The 21161-nt window shown below is 51.9% G+C and overlaps 2 protein-coding genes across 5 annotated transcripts in view; one reads left to right on the forward strand and one right to left on the reverse strand.

Moving 5' to 3' along the window:
- Positions 1 to 910: 910 nt before the first annotated feature.
- Positions 911 to 21125, reverse strand: RCN2 (reticulocalbin 2). 3 transcript variants are annotated; one of them, XM_069947739.1, is made up of 8 exons: positions 20955 to 21125; positions 9205 to 9359; positions 7711 to 7816; positions 4620 to 4816; positions 3648 to 3761; positions 2233 to 2329; positions 1984 to 2126; positions 911 to 1443 (listed from the first exon to the last, which is right to left on the reverse strand). In XM_069947739.1, exons 2-8 carry the CDS (start codon positions 9349 to 9351, stop codon positions 1291 to 1293), a joined length of 957 nt encoding a protein of 318 aa, XP_069803840.1. In that variant the 5' UTR covers positions 9352 to 9359; positions 20955 to 21125; the 3' UTR covers positions 911 to 1290. The 3 variants fall into 3 exon arrangements, with proteins under 3 accessions (XP_069803840.1, XP_069803839.1, XP_069803838.1); XM_069947738.1 differs by lacking the exon at positions 20955 to 21125 and adding an exon at positions 20512 to 20653 and having other exon boundaries at positions 1984 to 2123; XM_069947737.1 differs by lacking the exon at positions 20955 to 21125 and adding an exon at positions 20512 to 20653.
- The window catches only part of TNFRSF9 (TNF receptor superfamily member 9), a 66845-nt gene continuing 66184 nt past the window's right edge, over positions 20501 to 21161 (forward strand). The window contains exon 1 of one of the 2 annotated variants that reach the window (XM_069947744.1): positions 20501 to 20574. The gene's annotated coding sequence lies outside the window, so the exon portion shown is untranslated. Of the gene's footprint in view, positions 20575 to 21124; positions 21156 to 21161 lie in introns of those variants that run through there. The other variant, XM_069947745.1, reaches the window with a different exon arrangement.

Below are 21161 nucleotides of genomic sequence, written 5' to 3' on the forward strand. Positions count from 1 at the left end.
TTTCTCAGATTACTGCTCTCCCACCCCTTCGGTTCCCCCGCCATCACTCCTGATTACTGCTCCACCCCCTCGGTTCCCCGCCATCACTTCTCAGATTACTGCTCCCCCCCCCCCTCGGTTCCTCCGCCATCGCTCCTCAGATTACTGTTCTCCCACCCCCTCAGTTCCTCCGCTATCACTCCTCAGATTACTGCTCTCCCTCCCCCCCCCCCCCCCCCCCCCGGTTCCTCCGCCATCACTCCTGATTACTGCTCCACTCCCCCCTCAGTTCCCCGCCTTCACTCCTCAGATTACTACTCCACCCCCCCTCGGTTCCCCGCCATCACTCCTCACATTACTGCTCTCTCCCCCCCCCCCCCCTCCCCCCCCCCTCGGTTCCTCCGCCATCGCTCCTCAGATTACTGTTCTCCCACCCCCTCAGTTCCTCCGCTATCACTCCTCAGATTACTGCTCTCCCTCCCCCCCGGTTCCTTCGCCATCACTCCTCAGATTACTGCTCTCCCTCCCCCTCCCCCCCCCCCTCGGTTCCCCGCCTTCACTCCTCAGATTACTACTCCACCCCCCCTCGGTTCCCCGCCATCACTCCTGATTACTGCTCCCCCCTCCCCCTCGGTTCCCCGACATCACTCCTCAGATTACTGCTCTCCCACAATCACTTATGTTCGTTTTAGAGCCTGATATGATAAAGGGGCCAACAGGGCAGTCTACACCCACTTAATGGCGAAAGCCACAGGTCTGTACTACATAGATAACTGAGCAGTGATCACTACGGCCTAGACCATCAAGACTACAAATGTGTCCATAGACTGTCAAGGGGGTGGTCACCACTGCTGCCAACGGGGCGTACATCTGAGCACCCTCCCTCATGAGAATGGAGTAATGATATACACGCAGATGTCTGTGTGCCAGCTTATCGGGTGCCACAACTAACAGTTTACTTAACATGCCACAGGTTGTCCGTAATGGGAATCTCTTATGCATTGGCCTGAAATAATAGAGTGGGTTCCAGGACAGAATCGCCATGCTCCTGTGCTGGCAGGACACAGAGAGCCCACAGAGAAATCCCATCATCCGGCCACAGATATCCGAGGACGTGAACAGGGAGGAAAGTCATTGACTTGCTCTGGAATGAAAAGATTTCTCTAAAAGTTGTTCTGGTCTTTGGAAACGGAAATCTACAAAGTGTTAAGTGTCTCTAGTGATGGACTAATCTCCTGCATCACCCGAAGTGACCGCGCAGTAAACCGACTGAAGTTCTATAAATAACTGAGGTGCTCAGCCTCCGAAGAACTAGAGCTCATCGTGGTAGAAGTGCTCGTCCTGGAGCTGCCGTCCATAGTCCGTGGCTTCGCTGGTCAGGAAAATGTCCCTATTCTGTAGGATTTCATTTTCTGAAAGTCTCCCATCTCCATCGCTGTCAATAGACTCGATCAGGTGATTCGCCTGTGAGGAAGAAGGCAAAATATGAGAGAGAGAAAGAAAGGCTCTGACAGAGGTGTACAGCTCCCCCCAATCGGGTGATCTATGGTACGGTCCACGTTACTCTGACAGGTGTACCACTCCCCCCTCCAACCAGTGATCTATGGTACAGTCCAGGTTAATCTGACAGGCGTACATCTCCCCTCCTGCCCCCCCACGCAGTCCAGGTTACTCTGACAGATGAACTGCTGGTGATCTATGGTACAGTCCAAGTCCTGGCCGCCATCTTCCTTCCTCCCTGAAAACTAGGCCAGGACGTGCTGGAACCACTACCGCTTTGTATTTTCCTGCTGACGTCGGTGTAGGAGCCATTCAGACATTTTTTATATGGCGTCCGCTGTGCGTGAACTTTGGTAGTGAAGGGGATTACACCCAGCGAGACCAGTTACGTGGATTTTATAAATTTTGCCTGTGCGATCCCTGTCACGTGTATATACGCCATAAGCTGTTTACAGGGATTGGATGATCAGGCAGCTATATTGCATGTACGGCCGGATCGCTTACCTCCTCCTGTGACACGCCGACGTTGTTGGGGACGATCCAGGACAGCAGTTCTGTAGGGTTGAGCCTTCCGTCTCCGTCTTTGTCATAGTCATTCTCGAAGCGATCTCTTTCTATGATCAGCCACTGCGGATCTTCAGTAGCTTCTTAAGAAGAGGGTAAAGCTGGTTACTTATCATGGACACATTACAACTTCTCATCCAGGTGGGGCATGCTGGGACGTAATAACACTGAATGCTGAGCTCAATATACCTGGATCCTGGGAGTATTCACCCAGATATTCATCCAGACTAACAAAGCCGTCGCTGTCCTTGTCGTGTTCTTCCAAAGCTCCTTCAATGACGAATTCCTAAGAAACGGTAAATTATTAGTATAGGAGAATAGAGCGGCTGCCCATGTCCTGAGGGCTATGAGCTGTAAGAGAAACGCACCTCACTTTACAGCCTGCAGTAAAACAGATTTATCATTTCATTATCAGGATGCAACTCCTTAAAGTGTATCTGTCATTTACATTTTTATTGCAACAATCAATAAAAAGCGAGTTTAATAAATTAATAATAAGTCTTTAATTTATTAGGCAAAAAAGCCTCTTTCTGTACTCAAAAAGCTTGAGTATATTGGGTTATCACTAGAAGGCAGAAAGAAGAGGTGGTATCAGCTACATAAGACATCTATGAAAGTATACAGAGAGCAGAGCAAGGGGCAGTGTCCTCTTAGGACCGCGTATGTCCAGCATCATGTGACAGCGGGTTGTGAGCCATGTAAAGGATAAATATGGCTACAAGCGCATTCCTACAGGAGGCCATACAACGTCAATAGCCTCTGGCTAAATCCTTGTATAACGACCAGTCGTCCTCCCGGTACACTTGCTTACTAAGTTTGAGCATGCAGATCCTAAGGGAATAAGCCATTGTCTCTGCTGGCAGCTTATCTCCTTGAGAACCAAAGGAACAAGTGTTCTGATCCTTCTCCCCCAACAGAGACTTGACGCACCCCATACGCATACATTGGCCACAGATCACAGGGGAGACTGATCAGTGATTGACTCTTCTCGGGTAAATGGGGTCAGCGATGTAAGGGATAAGAGTCTATATAACATCATCCCTGCAGAGATGAGGGGCCCAGAGACTGGTGGTAGTACCTGGACCCCTGACAGGCCATGAACATATGATGCCAGTTGGCCAACACCACCACCATAAACTTACATGTTTGGCCGAGCTTGAAGCTTACCTCAATAGTGAGAGGGGAACAAGCAACGGCGTCTCACATGGGCACAAAGCGTATAGAAGTGTACAGCGGACCACTGCCTGCCTGAGGCCTGAACTCAATAAACCACATAACTACAAGATACGTCCAATTACACCTAAAGCTCGGATCACATCTCTATTCTCTATAATGGAACCAGAAAACATGATGGACTGCTGAATCTGTCACAGAACAAGCGCCAATGACTTATAATGGAATTCACCATGGCGGCCACTGATCATTTCACCAGAATAATAAAGCTACATGCTGGAGGCAGAATCTGCACTAAGGCCATCGATGGGGTGTGAACGGAGTCACATGTGAACAGGCAGCACTGCTGCACAACATCTCAGGGTCACGTCTGTACCTCCTCATATAAGGGGACACTAATATCTCATGTTCAGTCCACAGTTACATCTTACCAGCATATAATCGGTTTCCTCAGGGTGTTCAAAGTCTGTAAACTCCTGGAGATTCAACCCGGAATTGTTGTCCTGATCCGCACGTTCAAAGCGCTTCTTGTCCTTCAGGTGAATCTAAGAAAACATTTATAGTTTACTATAATGTCTAACAGGATCTCAGGATGTGCGGCAGAGACGAGACCTGGGGGTGTGCGGCAGAGACGAGATCTGGGGGTGTGCGGCAGAGACGAGATCTGGGGGTGTGCGGCACAGACGAGATCTGGGGATGTGCGGCAGAGACGAGATCTGGGGATGTGCGGCAGAGAAGAGATCTGGGGATGTGCGGCAGAGACGAGATCTGGGGATGTGCGGCAGAGACGAGATCTGGGGATGTGCGGCAGAGACGAGATCTGGGGATGTGCGGCAGAGACGAGATCTGGGGGTGTGCGGCACAGACGAGATCTGGGGATGTGCGGCACAGACGAGATCTGGGGATGTGCGTCACAGACGAGATCTGGGGATGTGCGGCAGAGACGAGACCTGGGGATGTGCGGCAGAGACGAGATCTGGGGATGTGCGGCAGAGACGAGATCTGGGGATGTGCGGCAGAGACGAGATCTGGGGATGTGCGGCAGAGACGAGATCTGGGGATGTGCGGCAGAGACGAGACCTGGGGATGTGCGGCAGAGACGAGATCTGGGGATGTGCGGCAGAGACGAGATCTGGGGATGTGCGGCAGAGACGAGATCTGGGGGTGTGCGGCACAGACGAGATCTGGGGATGTGCGGCACAGACGAGATCTGGGGATGTGCGGCACAGACTAGATCTGGGGATGTGCGGCAGAGACGAGATCTGGGGATGTGCGGCAGAGACGAGATCTGGGGATGTGCGGCAGAGACGAGATCTCGGGATGTGCTGCATCGACAGCATCGGATACAAGATCATAAGATGTGCCGCACTGGCAGCACGTGAGTAAAATCCCCAGATCCTTACCAGGCGGAAAGACTCCTCCTCGTCATCGTCCAGCACGGTGTCATCGGTGTAGTCGATGATGCGGTCGTACATGTGCAGGTTGTATTCCTCCCAGGTTACTGTGCCGTCCTTATCAAGGTCAACTTCTGCAAACTGCTCCTTGGTGTCTTCTAAGACGTAATGCTTAAAGGATTTCTGAATCCACGAGCTCAGCTCCTCTGAGGAAAGGGAAGACGCCAAAGGAATCATCACCAAAAATATATTCATGTAGTAAGAGACGGGAAGAAACACAGTGATCAAACGTACACAATGGACAATGCAAGAGCCAGGCGTATCATCACTATGTATCCAAGTATCACCGCTCATCAATAGAGTGTATCAAAGTATCACCGCTCATCCATAGAGTGTATCCAAGTATCACCGCTCATCCATAGAGTGTATCCAAGTATCACCGCTCATCCATAGAGTGTATCCAAGTATCACCGCTCATCCATAGCATGTATCCAAGTATCACCGCTCATCCATAGCATGTATCCAAGTATCACCGCTCATCCATAGCATGTATCCAAGTATCACCGCTCATCCATAGCATGTATCCAAGTATCACCGCTCATCCATAGAGTGTATCAAAGTATCACCGCTCATCTATAGCATGTATCCAAGTATCACCGCTCATCCATAGAGTGTATCCAAGTATCACCGCTCATCCATAGCACGTATCCAAGTATCACCGCTCATCCATAGCATGTATCCAAGTATCACCGCTCATCCATAGCATGTATCCAAGTATCACCGCTCATCCATAGCATGTATCCAAGTATCACCGCTCATCCATAGCATGTATCAAAGTATCACCGCTCATCCATAGCATGTATCCAAGTATCACCGCTCATCCATAGAGTGTATCCAAGTATCACCGCTCATCCATAGCATGTATCCAAGTATCACCGCTCATCCATAGCATGTATCCAAGTATCACCGCTCATCCATAGCATGTATCCAAGTATCACCGCTCATCCATAGCATGTATCCAAGTATCACCGCTCATCCGTAGAGTGTATCCAAGTATCACTGCTCATCCATAGCATGTATCCAAGTATCACCGCTCATCCATAGCATGTATCCAAGTATCACCGCTCATCCACAGAGTGTATCCAAGTATCACCGCTCATCCATAGCATGTATCCAAGTATCACCGCTCATCCATAGCATGTATCCAAGTATAACTGCTCATCCACACAGTGTATCCAAGTATCACCGCTCATTCATAGCACATATCCAGGTATCACCGCTCATGTATCCAAGTATCACCGCTCATCCATAGCATGTATCCAAGTATCACCACTCATCCATAAAGCATATGCAGGTATCGCCTCTCACCCATAGAGCGTATCCAAGTATTGCGCCTCATCTATGGCCTGCATCCCCACTCACCTATGGCCTGCATCCCCACTTACCTATGGCCTGCATCGCTCCCATTTAGTTTGGGGGGTACACACAATTATATATGAGGGAATCTAATCCAGCTGTCTGCCATAACACAGCTCTTATGGACTTTCAGCAGTACACACTAGGGGGCGCTATCTGCATGTGTATTTTATTTTTTTAGTCCTTACTGGGGGCTCTCTCCCGGGAGTAGTCCTTACTGGGGGCTCTCTCCCGGGAGTAGTCCTTACTGGGGGCTCTCTCCCGGGAGTAGTCCTTACTGGGGGCTCTCTCCCGGGAGTAGTCCTGACTGGGGGCTCTCTCCCGGGAGTAGTCCTGACTGGGGGCTCTCTCCCGGGAGTAGTCCTGACTGGGGGCTCTCTCCCGGGAGTAGTCCTGACTGGGGGCTCTCTCCCGGGAGTAGTCCTGACTGGGGGCTCTCTCCCGGGAGTAGTCCTTACTGGGGGCTCTCTCCCGGGAGTAGTCCTTACTGGGGGCTCTCTCCCGGGAGTAGTCCTTACTGGGGGCTCTCTCCCGGGAGTAGTCCTTACTGTGGGCTCTCTCCCGGGAGAAGTCCTTACTGGGGGCTCTCTCCCGGGAGTAGTCCTTACTGGGGGCTCTCTCCCGGGAGTAGTCCTTACTGGGGGCTCTCTCCCGGGAGTAGTCCTTACTGGGGGCTCTCTCCCGAGAGTAGTCCTTACTGGGGGCTCTCTCCCGGGAGTAGTCCTTACTGGGGGCTCTCTCCCGGAAGTAGTCCTAACTGGGGGCTCTCTCCCGGGAGTAGTCCTTACTGGGGGCTCTCTTCCGGGAGTAGTCCTTACTGGGGGCTCTCTCCCGGGAGTAGTCCTTACTGGGGGCTCTCTCCCGGGAGTAGTCCTTACTGGGGGCTCTCTCCCGGGAGTAGTCCTTACTGGGGGCTCTCTCCCGGGAGTAGTCCTTACTGGGGGCTCTCTCCCGGGAGTAGTCCTTACTGGGGGCTCTCTCCCGAGAGTAGTCCTTACTGGGGGCTCTCTCCCGGGAGTAGTCCTTACTGGGGGCTCTCTCCCGGAAGTAGTCCTAACTGGGGGCTCTCTCCCGGGAGTAGTCCTTACTGGGGGCTCTCTTCCGGGAGTAGTCCTTACTGGGGGCTCTCTCCCGGGAGTAGTCCTTACTGGGGGCTCTCTCCCGGGAGTAGTCCTTACTGGGGGCTCTCTCCCGGGAGTAGTCCTTACTGGGGGCTCTCTCCCGGGAGTAGTCCTTACTGGGGGCTCTCTCCCGGGAGTAGTCCTTACTGGGGGCTCTCTCCCGGGAGTAGTCCTTACTAGGGGGCTCTCTTTTGAGAGTAGTCCTTGCTAGGGGCTCTCTCCCGGGAGTAGTCCTTACTGGGGGCAGTCTCCCGGGAGTAGTCCTTGCTGGGGGCTCTCTCCCGGGAGTAGTCCTTACTGGGGGCAGTCTCCCGGGAGTACTCCTTGCTGGGGGCTCTCTCCTGGGAGTAGTCCTTACTGGGGGCTCTCTCCCGGGAGTAGTCCTTACTGGGGGCTCTCTTTCGAGAGTAGTCCTTGCTAGGGGCTCTCTCCCGGGAGTAGTCCTTGCTAGGGGCTCTCTCTGGGCACTGTCTGTGTAGTCCATGTCTCTTCTGACATAGTTGTGCTCACACAGTTGTGCAGACAGATCACAGCCAGTGTTACTGCAGGCAGATCTGTCCTACCTACTGTGAGGTGGCCATCACCGTCCACGTCGATCTTTCTTATGATGGATTTCAGTCTTTTCTGTTGTTCTTCGGGGCTCAGCTCTGCAAAATCATCCGCTTCTTCCTTACAGGAAAACAAAGGAGACAAGATGGTTTTACAGAAGTTAGGATACGAGGAAGAAAAAAAGGGCAGAGAAGGTGGAGTGACACATACACTCAGACTACACAGGATTTGTTTGTAGTCTGTAACCACGGAAACACACGTGTCTGCACAGAGGCTAATAAAATTCAGGAGTCAGAGCTGCGGCCTCCCGACTCCACATGCCTGCTATACACAAAGCACCAGGAGATTTAGAAAAGCACTTTATTGGTTTATACTGGAGCAAGAAAAATGGTCAAAGTGGACTCAATACTGTCCGACAGCCAATCCAGCATTATATCTGCCCGCTACCGCCCCCAGGCATTATATCTGGCCAATACCGTCCCATCATTATATCTGGCCGATACCGCCCCGGCATTATATCTGGCCGATACCAACCCATCATTATATCTGGCCGATACCGTCCCATCATTATATCTGGCTGATACCGTCCCATCATTATATCTAGCCGATACCGTCCCATCATTATATCTGGCCGATACCGTCCCATCATTATATCTAGCCGATACCGTCCCGGCATTATATCTGGCCGATACCGTCCCATCATTATATCTGGCCGATACCGTCCCGGCATTATATCTGGCAGATACCGTCCCGGCATTATATCTGGCAGATACCGTCCCGGCATTATATCTGGCCGATACCGTCCCATCCTATCTAGCTGATACCGACCCGGCATTATATCTGGCCGATTCCGTCCCATCCTATCTAGCTGATACCGACCCGGCAATATATCTGGCAGATACCGTCCCATCATTATATCTAGCCGATACCGTCCAGGCATTATATCTGGCCGATACCGTCCTATCCTATCTAGCTCATACCGTCCCGGCATTATATCTGGCCGATACAGTCCCATCATTATTTCTGGCCGATACCGTCCCATCATTATATCTGGCCGATACCGTCCCATCATTATTTCTGGCCGATACCGTCCCGGCATTATATCTGGCCGATACCGTCCCGGCATTATATCTGGCCGATACCGTCCCGGCATTATATCTGGCCGATACCGTCCTGGCATTATATCTGGCCGATACTGTCCCGGCATTATATCTGGCCAATACCGTCCTGGCATTATATCTGGCCGATACCGTCCTGGCATTATATCTGGCCGATACTGTCCCGGCATTATATCTGGCCGATACCGTCCCGGCATTATATCTGGCCGATACCGTCCCGGCATTATATCTGGCCGATACCGTCCCGGCATTATATCTGGCCGATACCGTCCCGGCATTATATCTGGCCGATACTATCCCGGCATTATATCTGGCCGATACTATCCCGGCATCCTTTGATCATCTATCACGTCATGCTGGAAGTTTTTTTGTGAAGTTTGCAGTCGGTACCTCTCCTCCCAGGAACATCTTCTTGTCGTAGTCAGTGTTGTGCTCGCCGTCCTGGTAGTGTCCATCGTCGGGATGGTTGGAGGGTCTGTGCAGGTGGGCTGCGCTGAGGGTCAGGCTCACAGACAGGAGCAGCACCAACATCTCCATCTTCTGTCCTGATCAACAGAACAGCAAGAAATCATCACTAACCAATCACTCAGTGGTTACATAGAGCCATCAGCTGTCTGGGCATGATGAGAGTTTTACAGTAGTTTTACAGTAACAGCCAGAGCACCATAGCGAACACACAATATGTCACTGAGCAATTTCCAGGGTTCAGCAGCTTCTAAGTAATAAAAGTTTCCATTCACTGATGGCAAACGGAGATCTCGGAAGGTGAACTATAAGTATCATTTACAGGAAGAGAAGAAAAAAAAAACATAAAATATCAAATAAACCTCAAAGAAATCATCCGTGACCGGAGCTGCGAGTTATTACTGACAGAAAAATTAGGGCCCGCCCAGCGGCCGAGTCCCCGGAACGCAGCAACCTCTGGGCGTGGCCCATCTCAACACTGTATCCTATGTATATATATATATATATATATATATATATATATCAGGTCTGGGAACACAACTAGTCTATAGGGACCAGTGTGTACAGCGAGCCTTCTACAGGGACCAGTGTGTACAGCGAGCCTTCTACAGGGACCAGTGTGTACAGCGAGCCTTCTACAGGGACCAGTGCGTACAGCGAGCCTTCTTTAGGGACCAGTGTGTACGGCCAGACTTCTATAGGGACCAGACTGTATGGCGACCCCTCTATAGGGACCAGTGTGTACGGCCAGCCTTCTACAGGGACCAGTGTGTACAGCGACCCTTCTACAGGGACCAGTGTGTACAGCGAGCCTTCTACAGGGACCAGTGTGTACAGCGAGCCTTCTACAGGGACCAGTGTGTACGGTGAGCCTTCTACAGGGACCAGTGTGTACGGTGAGCCTTCTACAGGGACCAGTGTGTACGGCGAGCCTTCTACAGGGACCAGTGTGTACAGCAAGCCTTCTATAGGGACCAGTGTGTACGGTGAGCCTTCTACAGGGACCAGAGTGTATGGCGAGCCTTCTACAGGGACCAGTGTGTACAGCGAGCCTTCTACAGGGACCAGTGTGTACAGCGAGCCTTCTATAGGGACCAGTGTGTACGGTGAGCCTTCTATAGGGACCAGTCTATACAGTGGACCCATCTACATGGACTACTGGGGAGAAGGTAGGATGTGACGAAAAAAGGGGGACATATAAGTAACATTGGGGGAAGAAGTAGGGATCATCATGGCAAGAAATGAGCAGCGGCACCGGGAGGATTGGCTGTATACTTATTATTGGTTTCTCTTTGTCAGTAAACTTCCCTCCGGCTGTTACCGAAATGTGGCTGAGGTCACCGTGAGGAAACGCTGCTGCTTTCTAAGAAATGTCCCAACTCCACCAACAGCAGGAAGGGAAGTGATAGGAGGAAGATCATGTGACCACGAATCCAAGAACAATGAGCCCCCAGCAGTGAAAGTGACAGGAGGAAGATCATGTGACCACGCATCCAGGAACGAGCCCCCGAATACTGAACACCGCCTGACTCCCCAGTGAGAATGGCCATAAGAGGAAGATCATGTGACCACACATCAAGAAACAAGGAGACCCACCCCCCCCCCAATACTGTACACCGCCTGGCCCCCCCCCCCAGCAGTGAGTGATAAGAGATCATGTGACCACAAATCCAGGAACAACGATACCCTTCAATACTGTACACCATCTGACACCCCCCCCCCCCAAGCAGTGAAGGCATCCATAATATGAGAGTTACGGAGGCGTCTGGTGTTTCCTTGTAGTGGAAGGGACACGTGACTACAAGCTGCTGATCCACACTGCTTCAGCCTCTAATATTACAGGAGTTTTCCAATTTTAAAAAAATTGTCGCGGGAGGCTTGGTGCCCTTCCTGCAATTTAGCTGCAGCAGGCTGTGTATGTGCGCTATGGCTGCAGCAGGCTGTGTGTGTGTGTGTGTGTGTGTGCGCTATAGCTGCAGCAGGCTGTGTGTGTGTGTGTGTGTGTGTGTGTGTGTGCGCTATGGCTGCAGCAGGCTGTGTGTGTGTGTGTGTGTGCGCGCTATAGCTGCAGCAGGCTGTGTGTGTGGGAGGGAGAGGCAGAAATTAAAAGGGCATTCTGGGCAACAGTGAAAAATCCAAGAGGGACAGTGGGTGGTTGGTTCATAATAGTCCTATTTACCCGTCCCCATGTCCCCACAATGCAATGTGCAATGCACTCCCAATCCTGTGATGCTACGGCCCCGCTCAGAAATGCCCACTCAGCCAATCAGTAAGGGAGGCGGGACACAGCTGTAGTCACTGACTGGCTGAGTGGGTAGTTCCTGTGGGTTCGCGATGATTCAGGAGGGCAGACACTGACAGAGAGCTGATACATCTGGGCCTATGGCTGACTCCTCTATATTACTATGGCTGACCTCTATTTCACAGGGATCTGGCATTATTAGCAGTGTTTCTGTGGTAAATATTTAGTTAGAAACATAGAAGACTCTCAGCAGGAAAAGCCCCCCTGCTCCATCTAGTCTAGTTGTGAGTTGTTCAGGACATGGAGGCTGGAGACTGGCTGCATCCACTGCACACACAGGAGAAGCTGCTGTATATACAGTATATATTCCCTCAGAAGTCGCCCCAGGATCATGTAGGACATTAGGGAGAAGCTGCTGAGCCCGATTTTCTGTAACCCAGTGTGATAATAACTCCCCGGGGTGTGAGCGGCCAGTTATGGAGGAGCCGGAGTGTGATAATAACTTCCCGGGTGTGAGCGGCCAGTTATGGAGAAGCCGGAGTGTGATAATATCTCCCCGGGGTGTGAGCGGCCAGTTATGGAGAAGGAGTGTGATAATAACTCCCCGGGGTGTGAGCGGCCAGTTATGGAGGAGCCGCAGTGTGATAATAACCCCCCTGGGTGTGAGCGGCCAGTTATGGAGGAGCCGGAGTGTGATAATATCTCCCCGGGGTGTGAGCGGCCAGTTATGGAGGAGCCGGAGTGTGATAATAACCCCCCGGGGTGTGACCGGCCAGTTATGGAGGAGCCGGAGTGTGATAATAACCCCCGGGGTGTGAGCTGCCAGTTATGGAGGAGCCGGAGTGTGATAATAACTCCCGGGGTGTGAGCGGCCAGTTATGTAGGAGCCGGAGTGTGATAATAACTCCCCGGGGTGTGAGCGGCCAGTTATGGAGGAGCCGGAGTGTGATAATAACCCCCCGGGGTGTGAGCGGCCAGTTATGGAGGAGCCGGAGTGTGATAATAACCCCCCGGGGTGTGACCGGCCAGTTATGGAGGAGCCGGAGTGTGATAATAACTCCCCGGGGTGTGACCGGCCAGTAATGGAGGAGCCGGAGTGTGATAATAACTCCCCGGGGTGTGAGCGGCCAGTTATAGAGGAGCCGGAGTGTGATAATAACTCCTCGGGGGGGGGCCGGCCAGTTATGGAGGAACCGGAGTGTGATAATAACTCCCCGGGGTGTGAGCGGCCAGTTATGGAGGAGCCGGAGTGTGATAATAACCCCCCGGGGTGTGAGCGGCCAGTTATGGAGGAGCCGGAGTGTGATAATAACCCCCCGGGGTGTGAGCGGCCAGTTATGGAGGAGCCGGAGTGTGATAATAACTCCCCGGGATGTGACCGGCGAGATATGGAGGAGCCGGAGTGTGATAATAACTCCCCGGGGTGTGAGCGGCCAGTTATGGAGAAGGAGTGTGATAATAACCCCCCGGGGTGTGACCGGCCAGTTATGGAGGAGCCGGAGTGTGAGATCAGGTGAGATCCCATCATCCTCAGCGTTACAGCGACCTATCAGGCGAGATCCCATCATACTCAGCGACCTATCAGGTGAGATCCCATCATCCTCAGCGACATATCAGGTGAGATCCCATCATCCGCAGTGTTACAGCGACCTATCAGGTGAGATCCCATCATCCTCAGCGACCTATCAGGTGAGATCCCATCATCCTCAGCGTTACAGCGACCTATCAGGTGAGATCCCATCATCCTCAGCACCCGCAGCGTTACAGCGACCTATCAGGTGAGATCCCATCATCCTCAGCACCCGCAGCGTTACAGCGACCTATCAGGTGAGATCCCATCATCCTCAGCACCCGCAGCGTTACAGCGACCTATCAGGTGAGATCCCATCATCCTCAGCGACCTATCAGGTGAGATCCCATCATCCTCAGCACCCGCAGCGTTACAGCGACCTATCAGGTGAGATCCCATCATCCTCAGCGACCTATCAGGTGAGATCCCATCATCCTCAGCAACCTATCAGGTGAGATCCCATCATCCTCAGCAACCTATCAGGTGAGATCCCATCATCCTCAGCGACCTATCAGGTGAGATCCCATCATCCTCAGCGTTACAGCGACCTATCAGGTGAGATCCCATCATCCTCATCGTTACAGCGACCTATCAGGTGAGATCCCATCATCCTCAGCGACCTATCAGGTGAGATCCCATCATCCTCAGCGTTACAGCGACCTATCAGGTGAGATCCCATCATCCTAAGCATTACAGCGACCTATCAGGTGAGATCCCATCATCCTCAGCGACCTATCAGATGAGATCCCATCATCCTCAGCATTACAGCGACCTATCAGGTGAGATCCCATCATCCTCAGCGTTACAGCGACCTATCAGGTGAGATCCCATCATCCTCAGCACCCGCAGCGTTACAGCGACCTATCAGGTGAGATCCCATCATCCTCAGCATTACAGCAACCTATCAGGTGAGATCCCATCATCCTCAGCGACCTATCAGGTGAGATCCGATCATCCTCAGCACCCGCAGCGTTACAGCGACCTATCAGGTGAGATCCCATCATCCTCAGCATTACAGCGACCTATCAGGTGAGATCCCATCATCCTCAGCGACCTATCAGATGAGATCCCATCATCCTCAGCGTTACAGCGACCTATCAGGTGAGATCCCATCATCCTCAGCGTTACAGCGACCTATCAGGTGAGATCCCATCATCCTCAGCACCCGCAGCGTTACAGCGACCTATCAGGTGAGATCCCATCATCCTCAGCACCCGCAGCGTTACAGCGACCTATCAGGTGAGATCCCATCATCCTCAGCACCCGCAGCGTTACAGCGACCTATCAGGTGAGATCCCATCATCCTCAGCGACCTATCAGGTGAGATCCCATCATCCTCAGCACCCGCAGCGTTACAGCGACCTATCAGGTGAGATCCCATCATCCTCAGCGACCTATCAGGTGAGATTCCATCATCCTCAGCACCCGCAGCGTTACAGCGACCTATCAGGTGAGATCCCATCATCCTCAGCAACCTATCAGGTGAGATCCCATCATCCTCAGTGACCTATCAGGTGAGATCCCATCATCCTCAGCGACCTATCAGGTGAGATCCCATCATCCTCAGCGTTACAGCGACCTATCAGGTGAGATCCCATCATCCTCAGCGACCTATCAGGAGAGATCCCATCATCCTCAGCGTTATAGCGACCTATCAGGTGAGATCCCATCCTCAACGACCTTATCAGGTGAGATCCAATCATCCTCAGCGTTACAGCAACCTATCAGGTGAGATCCCATCATCCTCAGCGACCTATCAGGTGAGATCCCATCATCCTCAGCGTTACAGCGACCTATCAGGTGACATCGTTCCTGCTGACGGTTTCCCTCACACATACAGGTCCGGTGATTTACATACTGTGAGCGGTGAAGCAGCCAGGTCTGTGTGAACACGGCCGTATGTTTCCCATCCAGCGCACAGGTGATGAATGCCGCTCACTACCATTTCACATTTCTCAATCAATTCACCCATGTCATGTGATCAGTAAGGTCCAATAGCTGCAGTGCTGTCAGGGCATGCTGGGAGTTGTAGTTGGCGGCCATAATGTCTGGCAATTCCTCTACGGCCAAGACAACAAAGGGTTAATAGCAATAAGACAACACACCAATCAGGTGACTATCAGGTGAGATCCCATCATCCTCAGCGTTACAGCGACCTATCAGGTGAGATCCCATCATCCTCAGCATTACAGCGACCTATCAGGTGAGATCCCATCATCCTCAGCGACCTATCAGATGAGATCCCATCATCCTCAGCATTACAGCGACCTATCAGGTGAGATCCCATCATCCTCAGCGTTACAGCGACCTATCAGGTGAGATCCCATCATCCTCAGCACCCGCAGCGTTACAGTGACCTATCAGGTGAGATCCCATCATCCTCAGCGACCTATCAGGTGAGATCCCATCATCCTCAGCACCCGCAGCGTTACAGCAACCTATCAGGTGAGATCCCATCATCCTCAGCAACCTATCAGATGAGATCCCATCATCCTCAGCAACCTATCAGGTGAGATCCCATCATCCTCAGCAACCTATCAGGTGAGATCCCATCATCCTCAGCGACCTATCAGGTGAGATCCCATCATCCTCAGCGTTACAGCGACCTATCAGATGAGATCCCATCATCCTCAGCGTTACAGCGACCTATCAGGAGAGATCCCATCATCCTCAGCGTTACAGCGACCTATCAGGAGAGATCCCATCATCCTCAGCGACCTATCAGGTGAGATCCCATCATCCTCAGCGACCTATCAGGTGAGATCCCATCATCCTCAGCGTTACAGCGACCTATCAGATGAGATCCCATCATCCTCAGCGTTACAGCGACCTATCAGGTGAGATCCCATCATCCTCAGCGACCTATCAGGTGAGATCCCATCATCCTCAGCGTTACAGCGACCTATCAGGTGAGATCCCATCATACTCAGCGACCTATCAGGTGAGATCCAATCATCCTCAGCGTTACAGCGACCTATCAGGTGAGATCCCATCATCCTCAGCGTTACAGCGACCTATCAGGTGAGATCCCATCATCCTCAGCGACCTATCAGGTGAGATCCCATCATCCTCAGCGACCTATCAGGTGAGATCCCATCATCCTCAGCGTTACAGCGACCTATCAGGTGAGATCCCATCATACTCAGCGACCTATCAGGTGAGATCCAATCATCCTCAGCGTTACAGCGACCTATCAGGTGAGATCCCATCATACTCAGCGTTACAGCGACCTATCAGGTGAGATCCCATCATCCTCAGCAACCTATCAGGTGAGATCCCATCATCCTCAGTGACCTATCAGGTGAGATCCCATCATCCTCAGCGTTACAGCGACCTATCAGGTGAGATCCCATCATCCTCATTGTTACAGCGACCTATGAGGTGAGATCCCATTATCCTCAGCGACCTATCAGGAGAGATCCCATCATCCTCAGCGTTACAGCGACCTATCAGGTGAGATCCCATCCTCAGCGACCTTATCAGGTGAGATCCAATCATCCTCAGCGTTACAGCGACCTATCAGGTGAGATCCCATCATCCTCAGCGACCTATCAGGTGAGATCCCATCATCCTCAGCGTTACAGCGACCTATCAGGTGAGATCCCATCATCCTCAGCGTTACAGCGACCTATTGGGTAAGATCCCATCATACTCAGCGACCTATCAGGTGAGATCCCATCATCCTCAGCGTTACAGCGACCTATCAGGTGAGATCCCATCATACTCAGCGACCTATCAGGTGAGATCCAATCATCCTCAGCGTTACAGCGACCTATCAGGTGAGATCCCATCATACTCAGCGACCTATCAGGTGAGATCCAATCATCCTCAGCGTTACAGCGACCTATCAGGTGAGATCCCATCATACTCAGCGTTACAGCGACCTATCAGGTGAGATCCCATCATCCTCAGCAACCTATCAGGTGAGATCCCATCATCCTCAGCGACCTATCAGGTGAGATCCCATCATCCTCATTGTTACAGCGACCTATGAGGTGAGATCCCATCATCCTCAGCGACCTATCAGGAGAGATCCCATCATCCTCAGCGTTACAGCGACCTATCAGGTGAGATCCCATCCTTAGCGACCTTATCAGGTGAGATCCAATCATCCTCAGCGTTACAGCGACCTATCAGGTGAGATCCCATCATCCTCAGCGACCTATCAGGTGAGATCCCATCCTCAACGACCTTATCAGGTGAGATCCAATCATCCTCAGCGTTACAGCAACCTATCAGGTGAGATCCCATCATCCTCAGCGACCTATCAGGTGAGATCCCATCATCCTCAGCGTTACAGCGACCTATCAGGTGACATCGTTCCTGCTGACGGTTTCCCTCACACATACAGGTCCGGTGATTTACATACTGTGAGCGGTGAAGCAGCCAGGTCTGTGTGAACACGGCCGTATGTTTCCCATCCAGCGCACAGGTGATGAATGCCGCTCACTACCATTTCACATTTCTCAATCAATTCACCCAGGTCATGTGATCAGTAAGGTCCAATAGCTGCAGTGCTGTCAGGGCATGCTGGGAGTTGTAGTTGGCGGCCATAATGTCTGGCAATTCCTCTACGGCCAAGACAACAAAGGGTTAATAGCAATAAGACAACACACCAATCAGGTGACTATCAGGTGAGATCCCATCATCCTCAGCGTTACAGCGACCTATCAGGTGAGATCCCATCATCCTCAGCATTACAGCGACCTATCAGGTGAGATCCCATCATCCTCAGCAACCTATCAGGTGAGATCCCATCATCCTCAGTGACCTATCAGGTGAGATCCCATCATCCTCAGCGTTACAGCGACCTATCAGGTGAGATCCCATCATCCTCATTGTTACAGCGACCTATGAGGTGAGATCCCATTATCCTCAGCGACCTATCAGGAGAGATCCCATCATCCTCAGCGTTACAGCGACCTATCAGGTGAGATCCCATCCTCAGCGACCTTATCAGGTGAGATCCAATCATCCTCAGCGTTACAGCGACCTATCAGGTGAGATCCCATCATCCTCAGCGACCTATCAGGTGAGATCCCATCATCCTCAGCGTTACAGCGACCTATCAGGTGAGATCCCATCATCCTCAGCGTTACAGCGACCTATTGGGTAAGATCCCATCATACTCAGCGACCTATCAGGTGAGATCCCATCATCCTCAGCGTTACAGCGACCTATCAGGTGAGATCCCATCATACTCAGCGACCTATCAGGTGAGATCCAATCATCCTCAGCGTTACAGCGACCTATCAGGTGAGATCCCATCATACTCAGCGACCTATCAGGTGAGATCCAATCATCCTCAGCGTTACAGCGACCTATCAGGTGAGATCCCATCATACTCAGCGTTACAGCGACCTATCAGGTGAGATCCCATCATCCTCAGCAACCTATCAGGTGAGATCCCATCATCCTCAGCGACCTATCAGGTGAGATCCCATCATCCTCATTGTTACAGCGACCTATGAGGTGAGATCCCATCATCCTCAGCGACCTATCAGGAGAGATCCCATCATCCTCAGCGTTACAGCGACCTATCAGGTGAGATCCCATCCTTAGCGACCTTATCAGGTGAGATCCAATCATCCTCAGCGTTACAGCGACCTATCAGGTGAGATCCCATCATCCTCAGCGACCTATCAGGTGAGATCCCATCCTCAACGACCTTATCAGGTGAGATCCAATCATCCTCAGCGTTACAGCAACCTATCAGGTGAGATCCCATCATCCTCAGCGACCTATCAGGTGAGATCCCATCATCCTCAGCGTTACAGCGACCTATCAGGTGACATCGTTCCTGCTGACGGTTTCCCTCACACATACAGGTCCGGTGATTTACATACTGTGAGCGGTGAAGCAGCCAGGTCTGTGTGAACACGGCCGTATGTTTCCCATCCAGCGCACAGGTGATGAATGCCGCTCACTACCATTTCACATTTCTCAATCAATTCACCCATGTCATGTGATCAGTAAGGTCCAATAGCTGCAGTGCTGTCAGGGCATGCTGGGAGTTGTAGTTGGCGGCCATAATGTCTGGCAATTCCTCTACGGCCAAGACAACAAAGGGTTAATAGCAATAAGACAACACACCAATCAGGTGACTATCAGGTGAGATCCCATCATCCTCAGCGTTACAGCGACCTATCAGGTGAGATCCCATCATCCTCAGCATTACAGCGACCTATCAGGTGAGATCCCATCATCCTCAGCGACCTATCAGATGAGATCCCATCATCCTCAGCATTACAGCGACCTATCAGGTGAGATCCCATCATCCTCAGCGTTACAGCGACCTATCAGGTGAGATCCCATCATCCTCAGCACCCGCAGCGTTACAGTGACCTATCAGGTGAGATCCCATCATCCTCAGCGACCTATCAGGTGAGATCCCATCATCCTCAGCACCCGCAGCGTTACAGCAACCTATCAGGTGAGATCCCATCATCCTCAGCAACCTATCAGATGAGATCCCATCATCCTCAGCAACCTATCAGGTGAGATCCCATCATCCTCAGCAACCTATCAGGTGAGATCCCATCATCCTCAGCGACCTATCAGGTGAGATCCCATCATCCTCAGCGTTACAGCGACCTATCAGATGAGATCCCATCATCCTCAGCGTTACAGCGACCTATCAGGTGAGATCCCATCATCCTCAGCGACCTATCAGGTGAGATCCCATCATCCTCAGCGTTACAGCGACCTATCAGGTGAGATCCCATCATCCTCAGCGTTACAGCGACCTATCGGGTGAGATCCCATCATCCTCAGCGTTACAGCGACCTATCAGGAGAGATCCCATCATCCTCAGCGACCTATCAGGTGAGATCCCATCATCCTCAGCGACCTATCAGGTGAGATCCCATCATCCTCAGCGACCTATCAGGTGAGATCCCATCATCCTCAGCGTTACAGCGACCTATCAGGTGAGATCCCATCATACTCAGCGTTACAGCGACCTATCAGGTGAGATCCCATCATACTCAGCGTTACAGCGACCTATCAGGTGAGATCCCATCATACTCAGCGTTACAGCGACCTATCAGGTGAGATCCCATCATCCTCAGCATTACAGCGACCTATCAGGTGAGATCCCATCATCCTCAGCAACCTATCAGGTGAGATCCCATCATCCTCAGCGACCTATCAGGTGAGATCCCATCATCCTCAGCAACCTATCAGGTGAGATCCCATCATCCTCAGCAACCTATCAGGTGAGATCCCATCATCCTCAGCGACCTTATCAGGTGAGATCCAATCATCCTCAGCGTTACAGCGACCTATCAGGTGAGATCCCATCATCCTCAGCGACCTATCAGGTGAGATCCCATCATCCTCAGCGTTACAGCGACCTATCAGGTGACATCGTTCCTGCTGACGGTTTCCCTCACACATACAGGTCCGGTGATTTACATACTGTGAGCAGTGAAGCAGCCAGGTCTGTGTGAACACGGCCGTATGTTTCCCATCCAGCGCACAGGTGATGAATGCCGCTCACTACCATGTCCCTTTAATTTAAAGGAATTCTCAATCAATTCACCCATGTCATGTGATCAGTAAGGTCCAATAGCTGCAGTGCTGTCAGGGCATGCTGGGAGTTGTAGTTGGCGGCATAATGTCTGGCAATTCCTCTACGGCCAAGACAACAAAGGGTTAATAGCAATAAGACAACACACCAATCAGGTGACTACTTTCAGTCTCCACAGGGACTCAGATAGGTGGGGGAAGCTGACAGGTTGCCATTGGCAACCCCTGCACCAGCCTCCTTCCAACTCCCAGCTGATGACTGCTGACAGACTACAACTCCCAGCATGCCACAGAACAACGCGGACGGTGATATGACGCTGCTCGGGTCCCTACCGTCAGCCGTGATGTGTGAACACTTCCCTCTCAGCAATCACTAAGGACCCCGCATCAACTTCGAGAGTCCGGGCGCCATAACGTTGTACGTCAGAAGCCACGCCATTCTTCGGCCGGAGCGTGCCGACGTGACGTCACGACGCGTCCTGATTGAACGGCCTTGGAACGCAGTGGGGCGTGTCTTCTTGAGGGGGCGTGTCGGTGATC

Source organism: Dendropsophus ebraccatus, chromosome 12 (genome assembly GCF_027789765.1).
Source record: "Dendropsophus ebraccatus isolate aDenEbr1 chromosome 12, aDenEbr1.pat, whole genome shotgun sequence".
Lineage (NCBI taxonomy): Eukaryota > Metazoa > Chordata > Amphibia > Anura > Hylidae > Dendropsophus > Dendropsophus ebraccatus.

Bases quoted from the DNA above. Each gene is read 5' to 3' on its own strand.
- RCN2 (XM_069947737.1), bottom strand. From the start codon at position 20,638: ATGGGTGAATTGATTGAGAATTCCTTTAAATTAAAGGGACATGGTAGT. The intron at 2,330-3,647 runs GTAAGATGTAAC...ACCGTTTCTTAG, and splicing joins AGGAAACCGATTATATGCTG to GAATTCGTCATTGAAGGAGC. The intron at 1,444-1,983 runs GTAAGCGATCCG...TCTTCCTCACAG, and splicing joins TCGGCGTGTCACAGGAGGAG to GCGAATCACCTGATCGAGTC.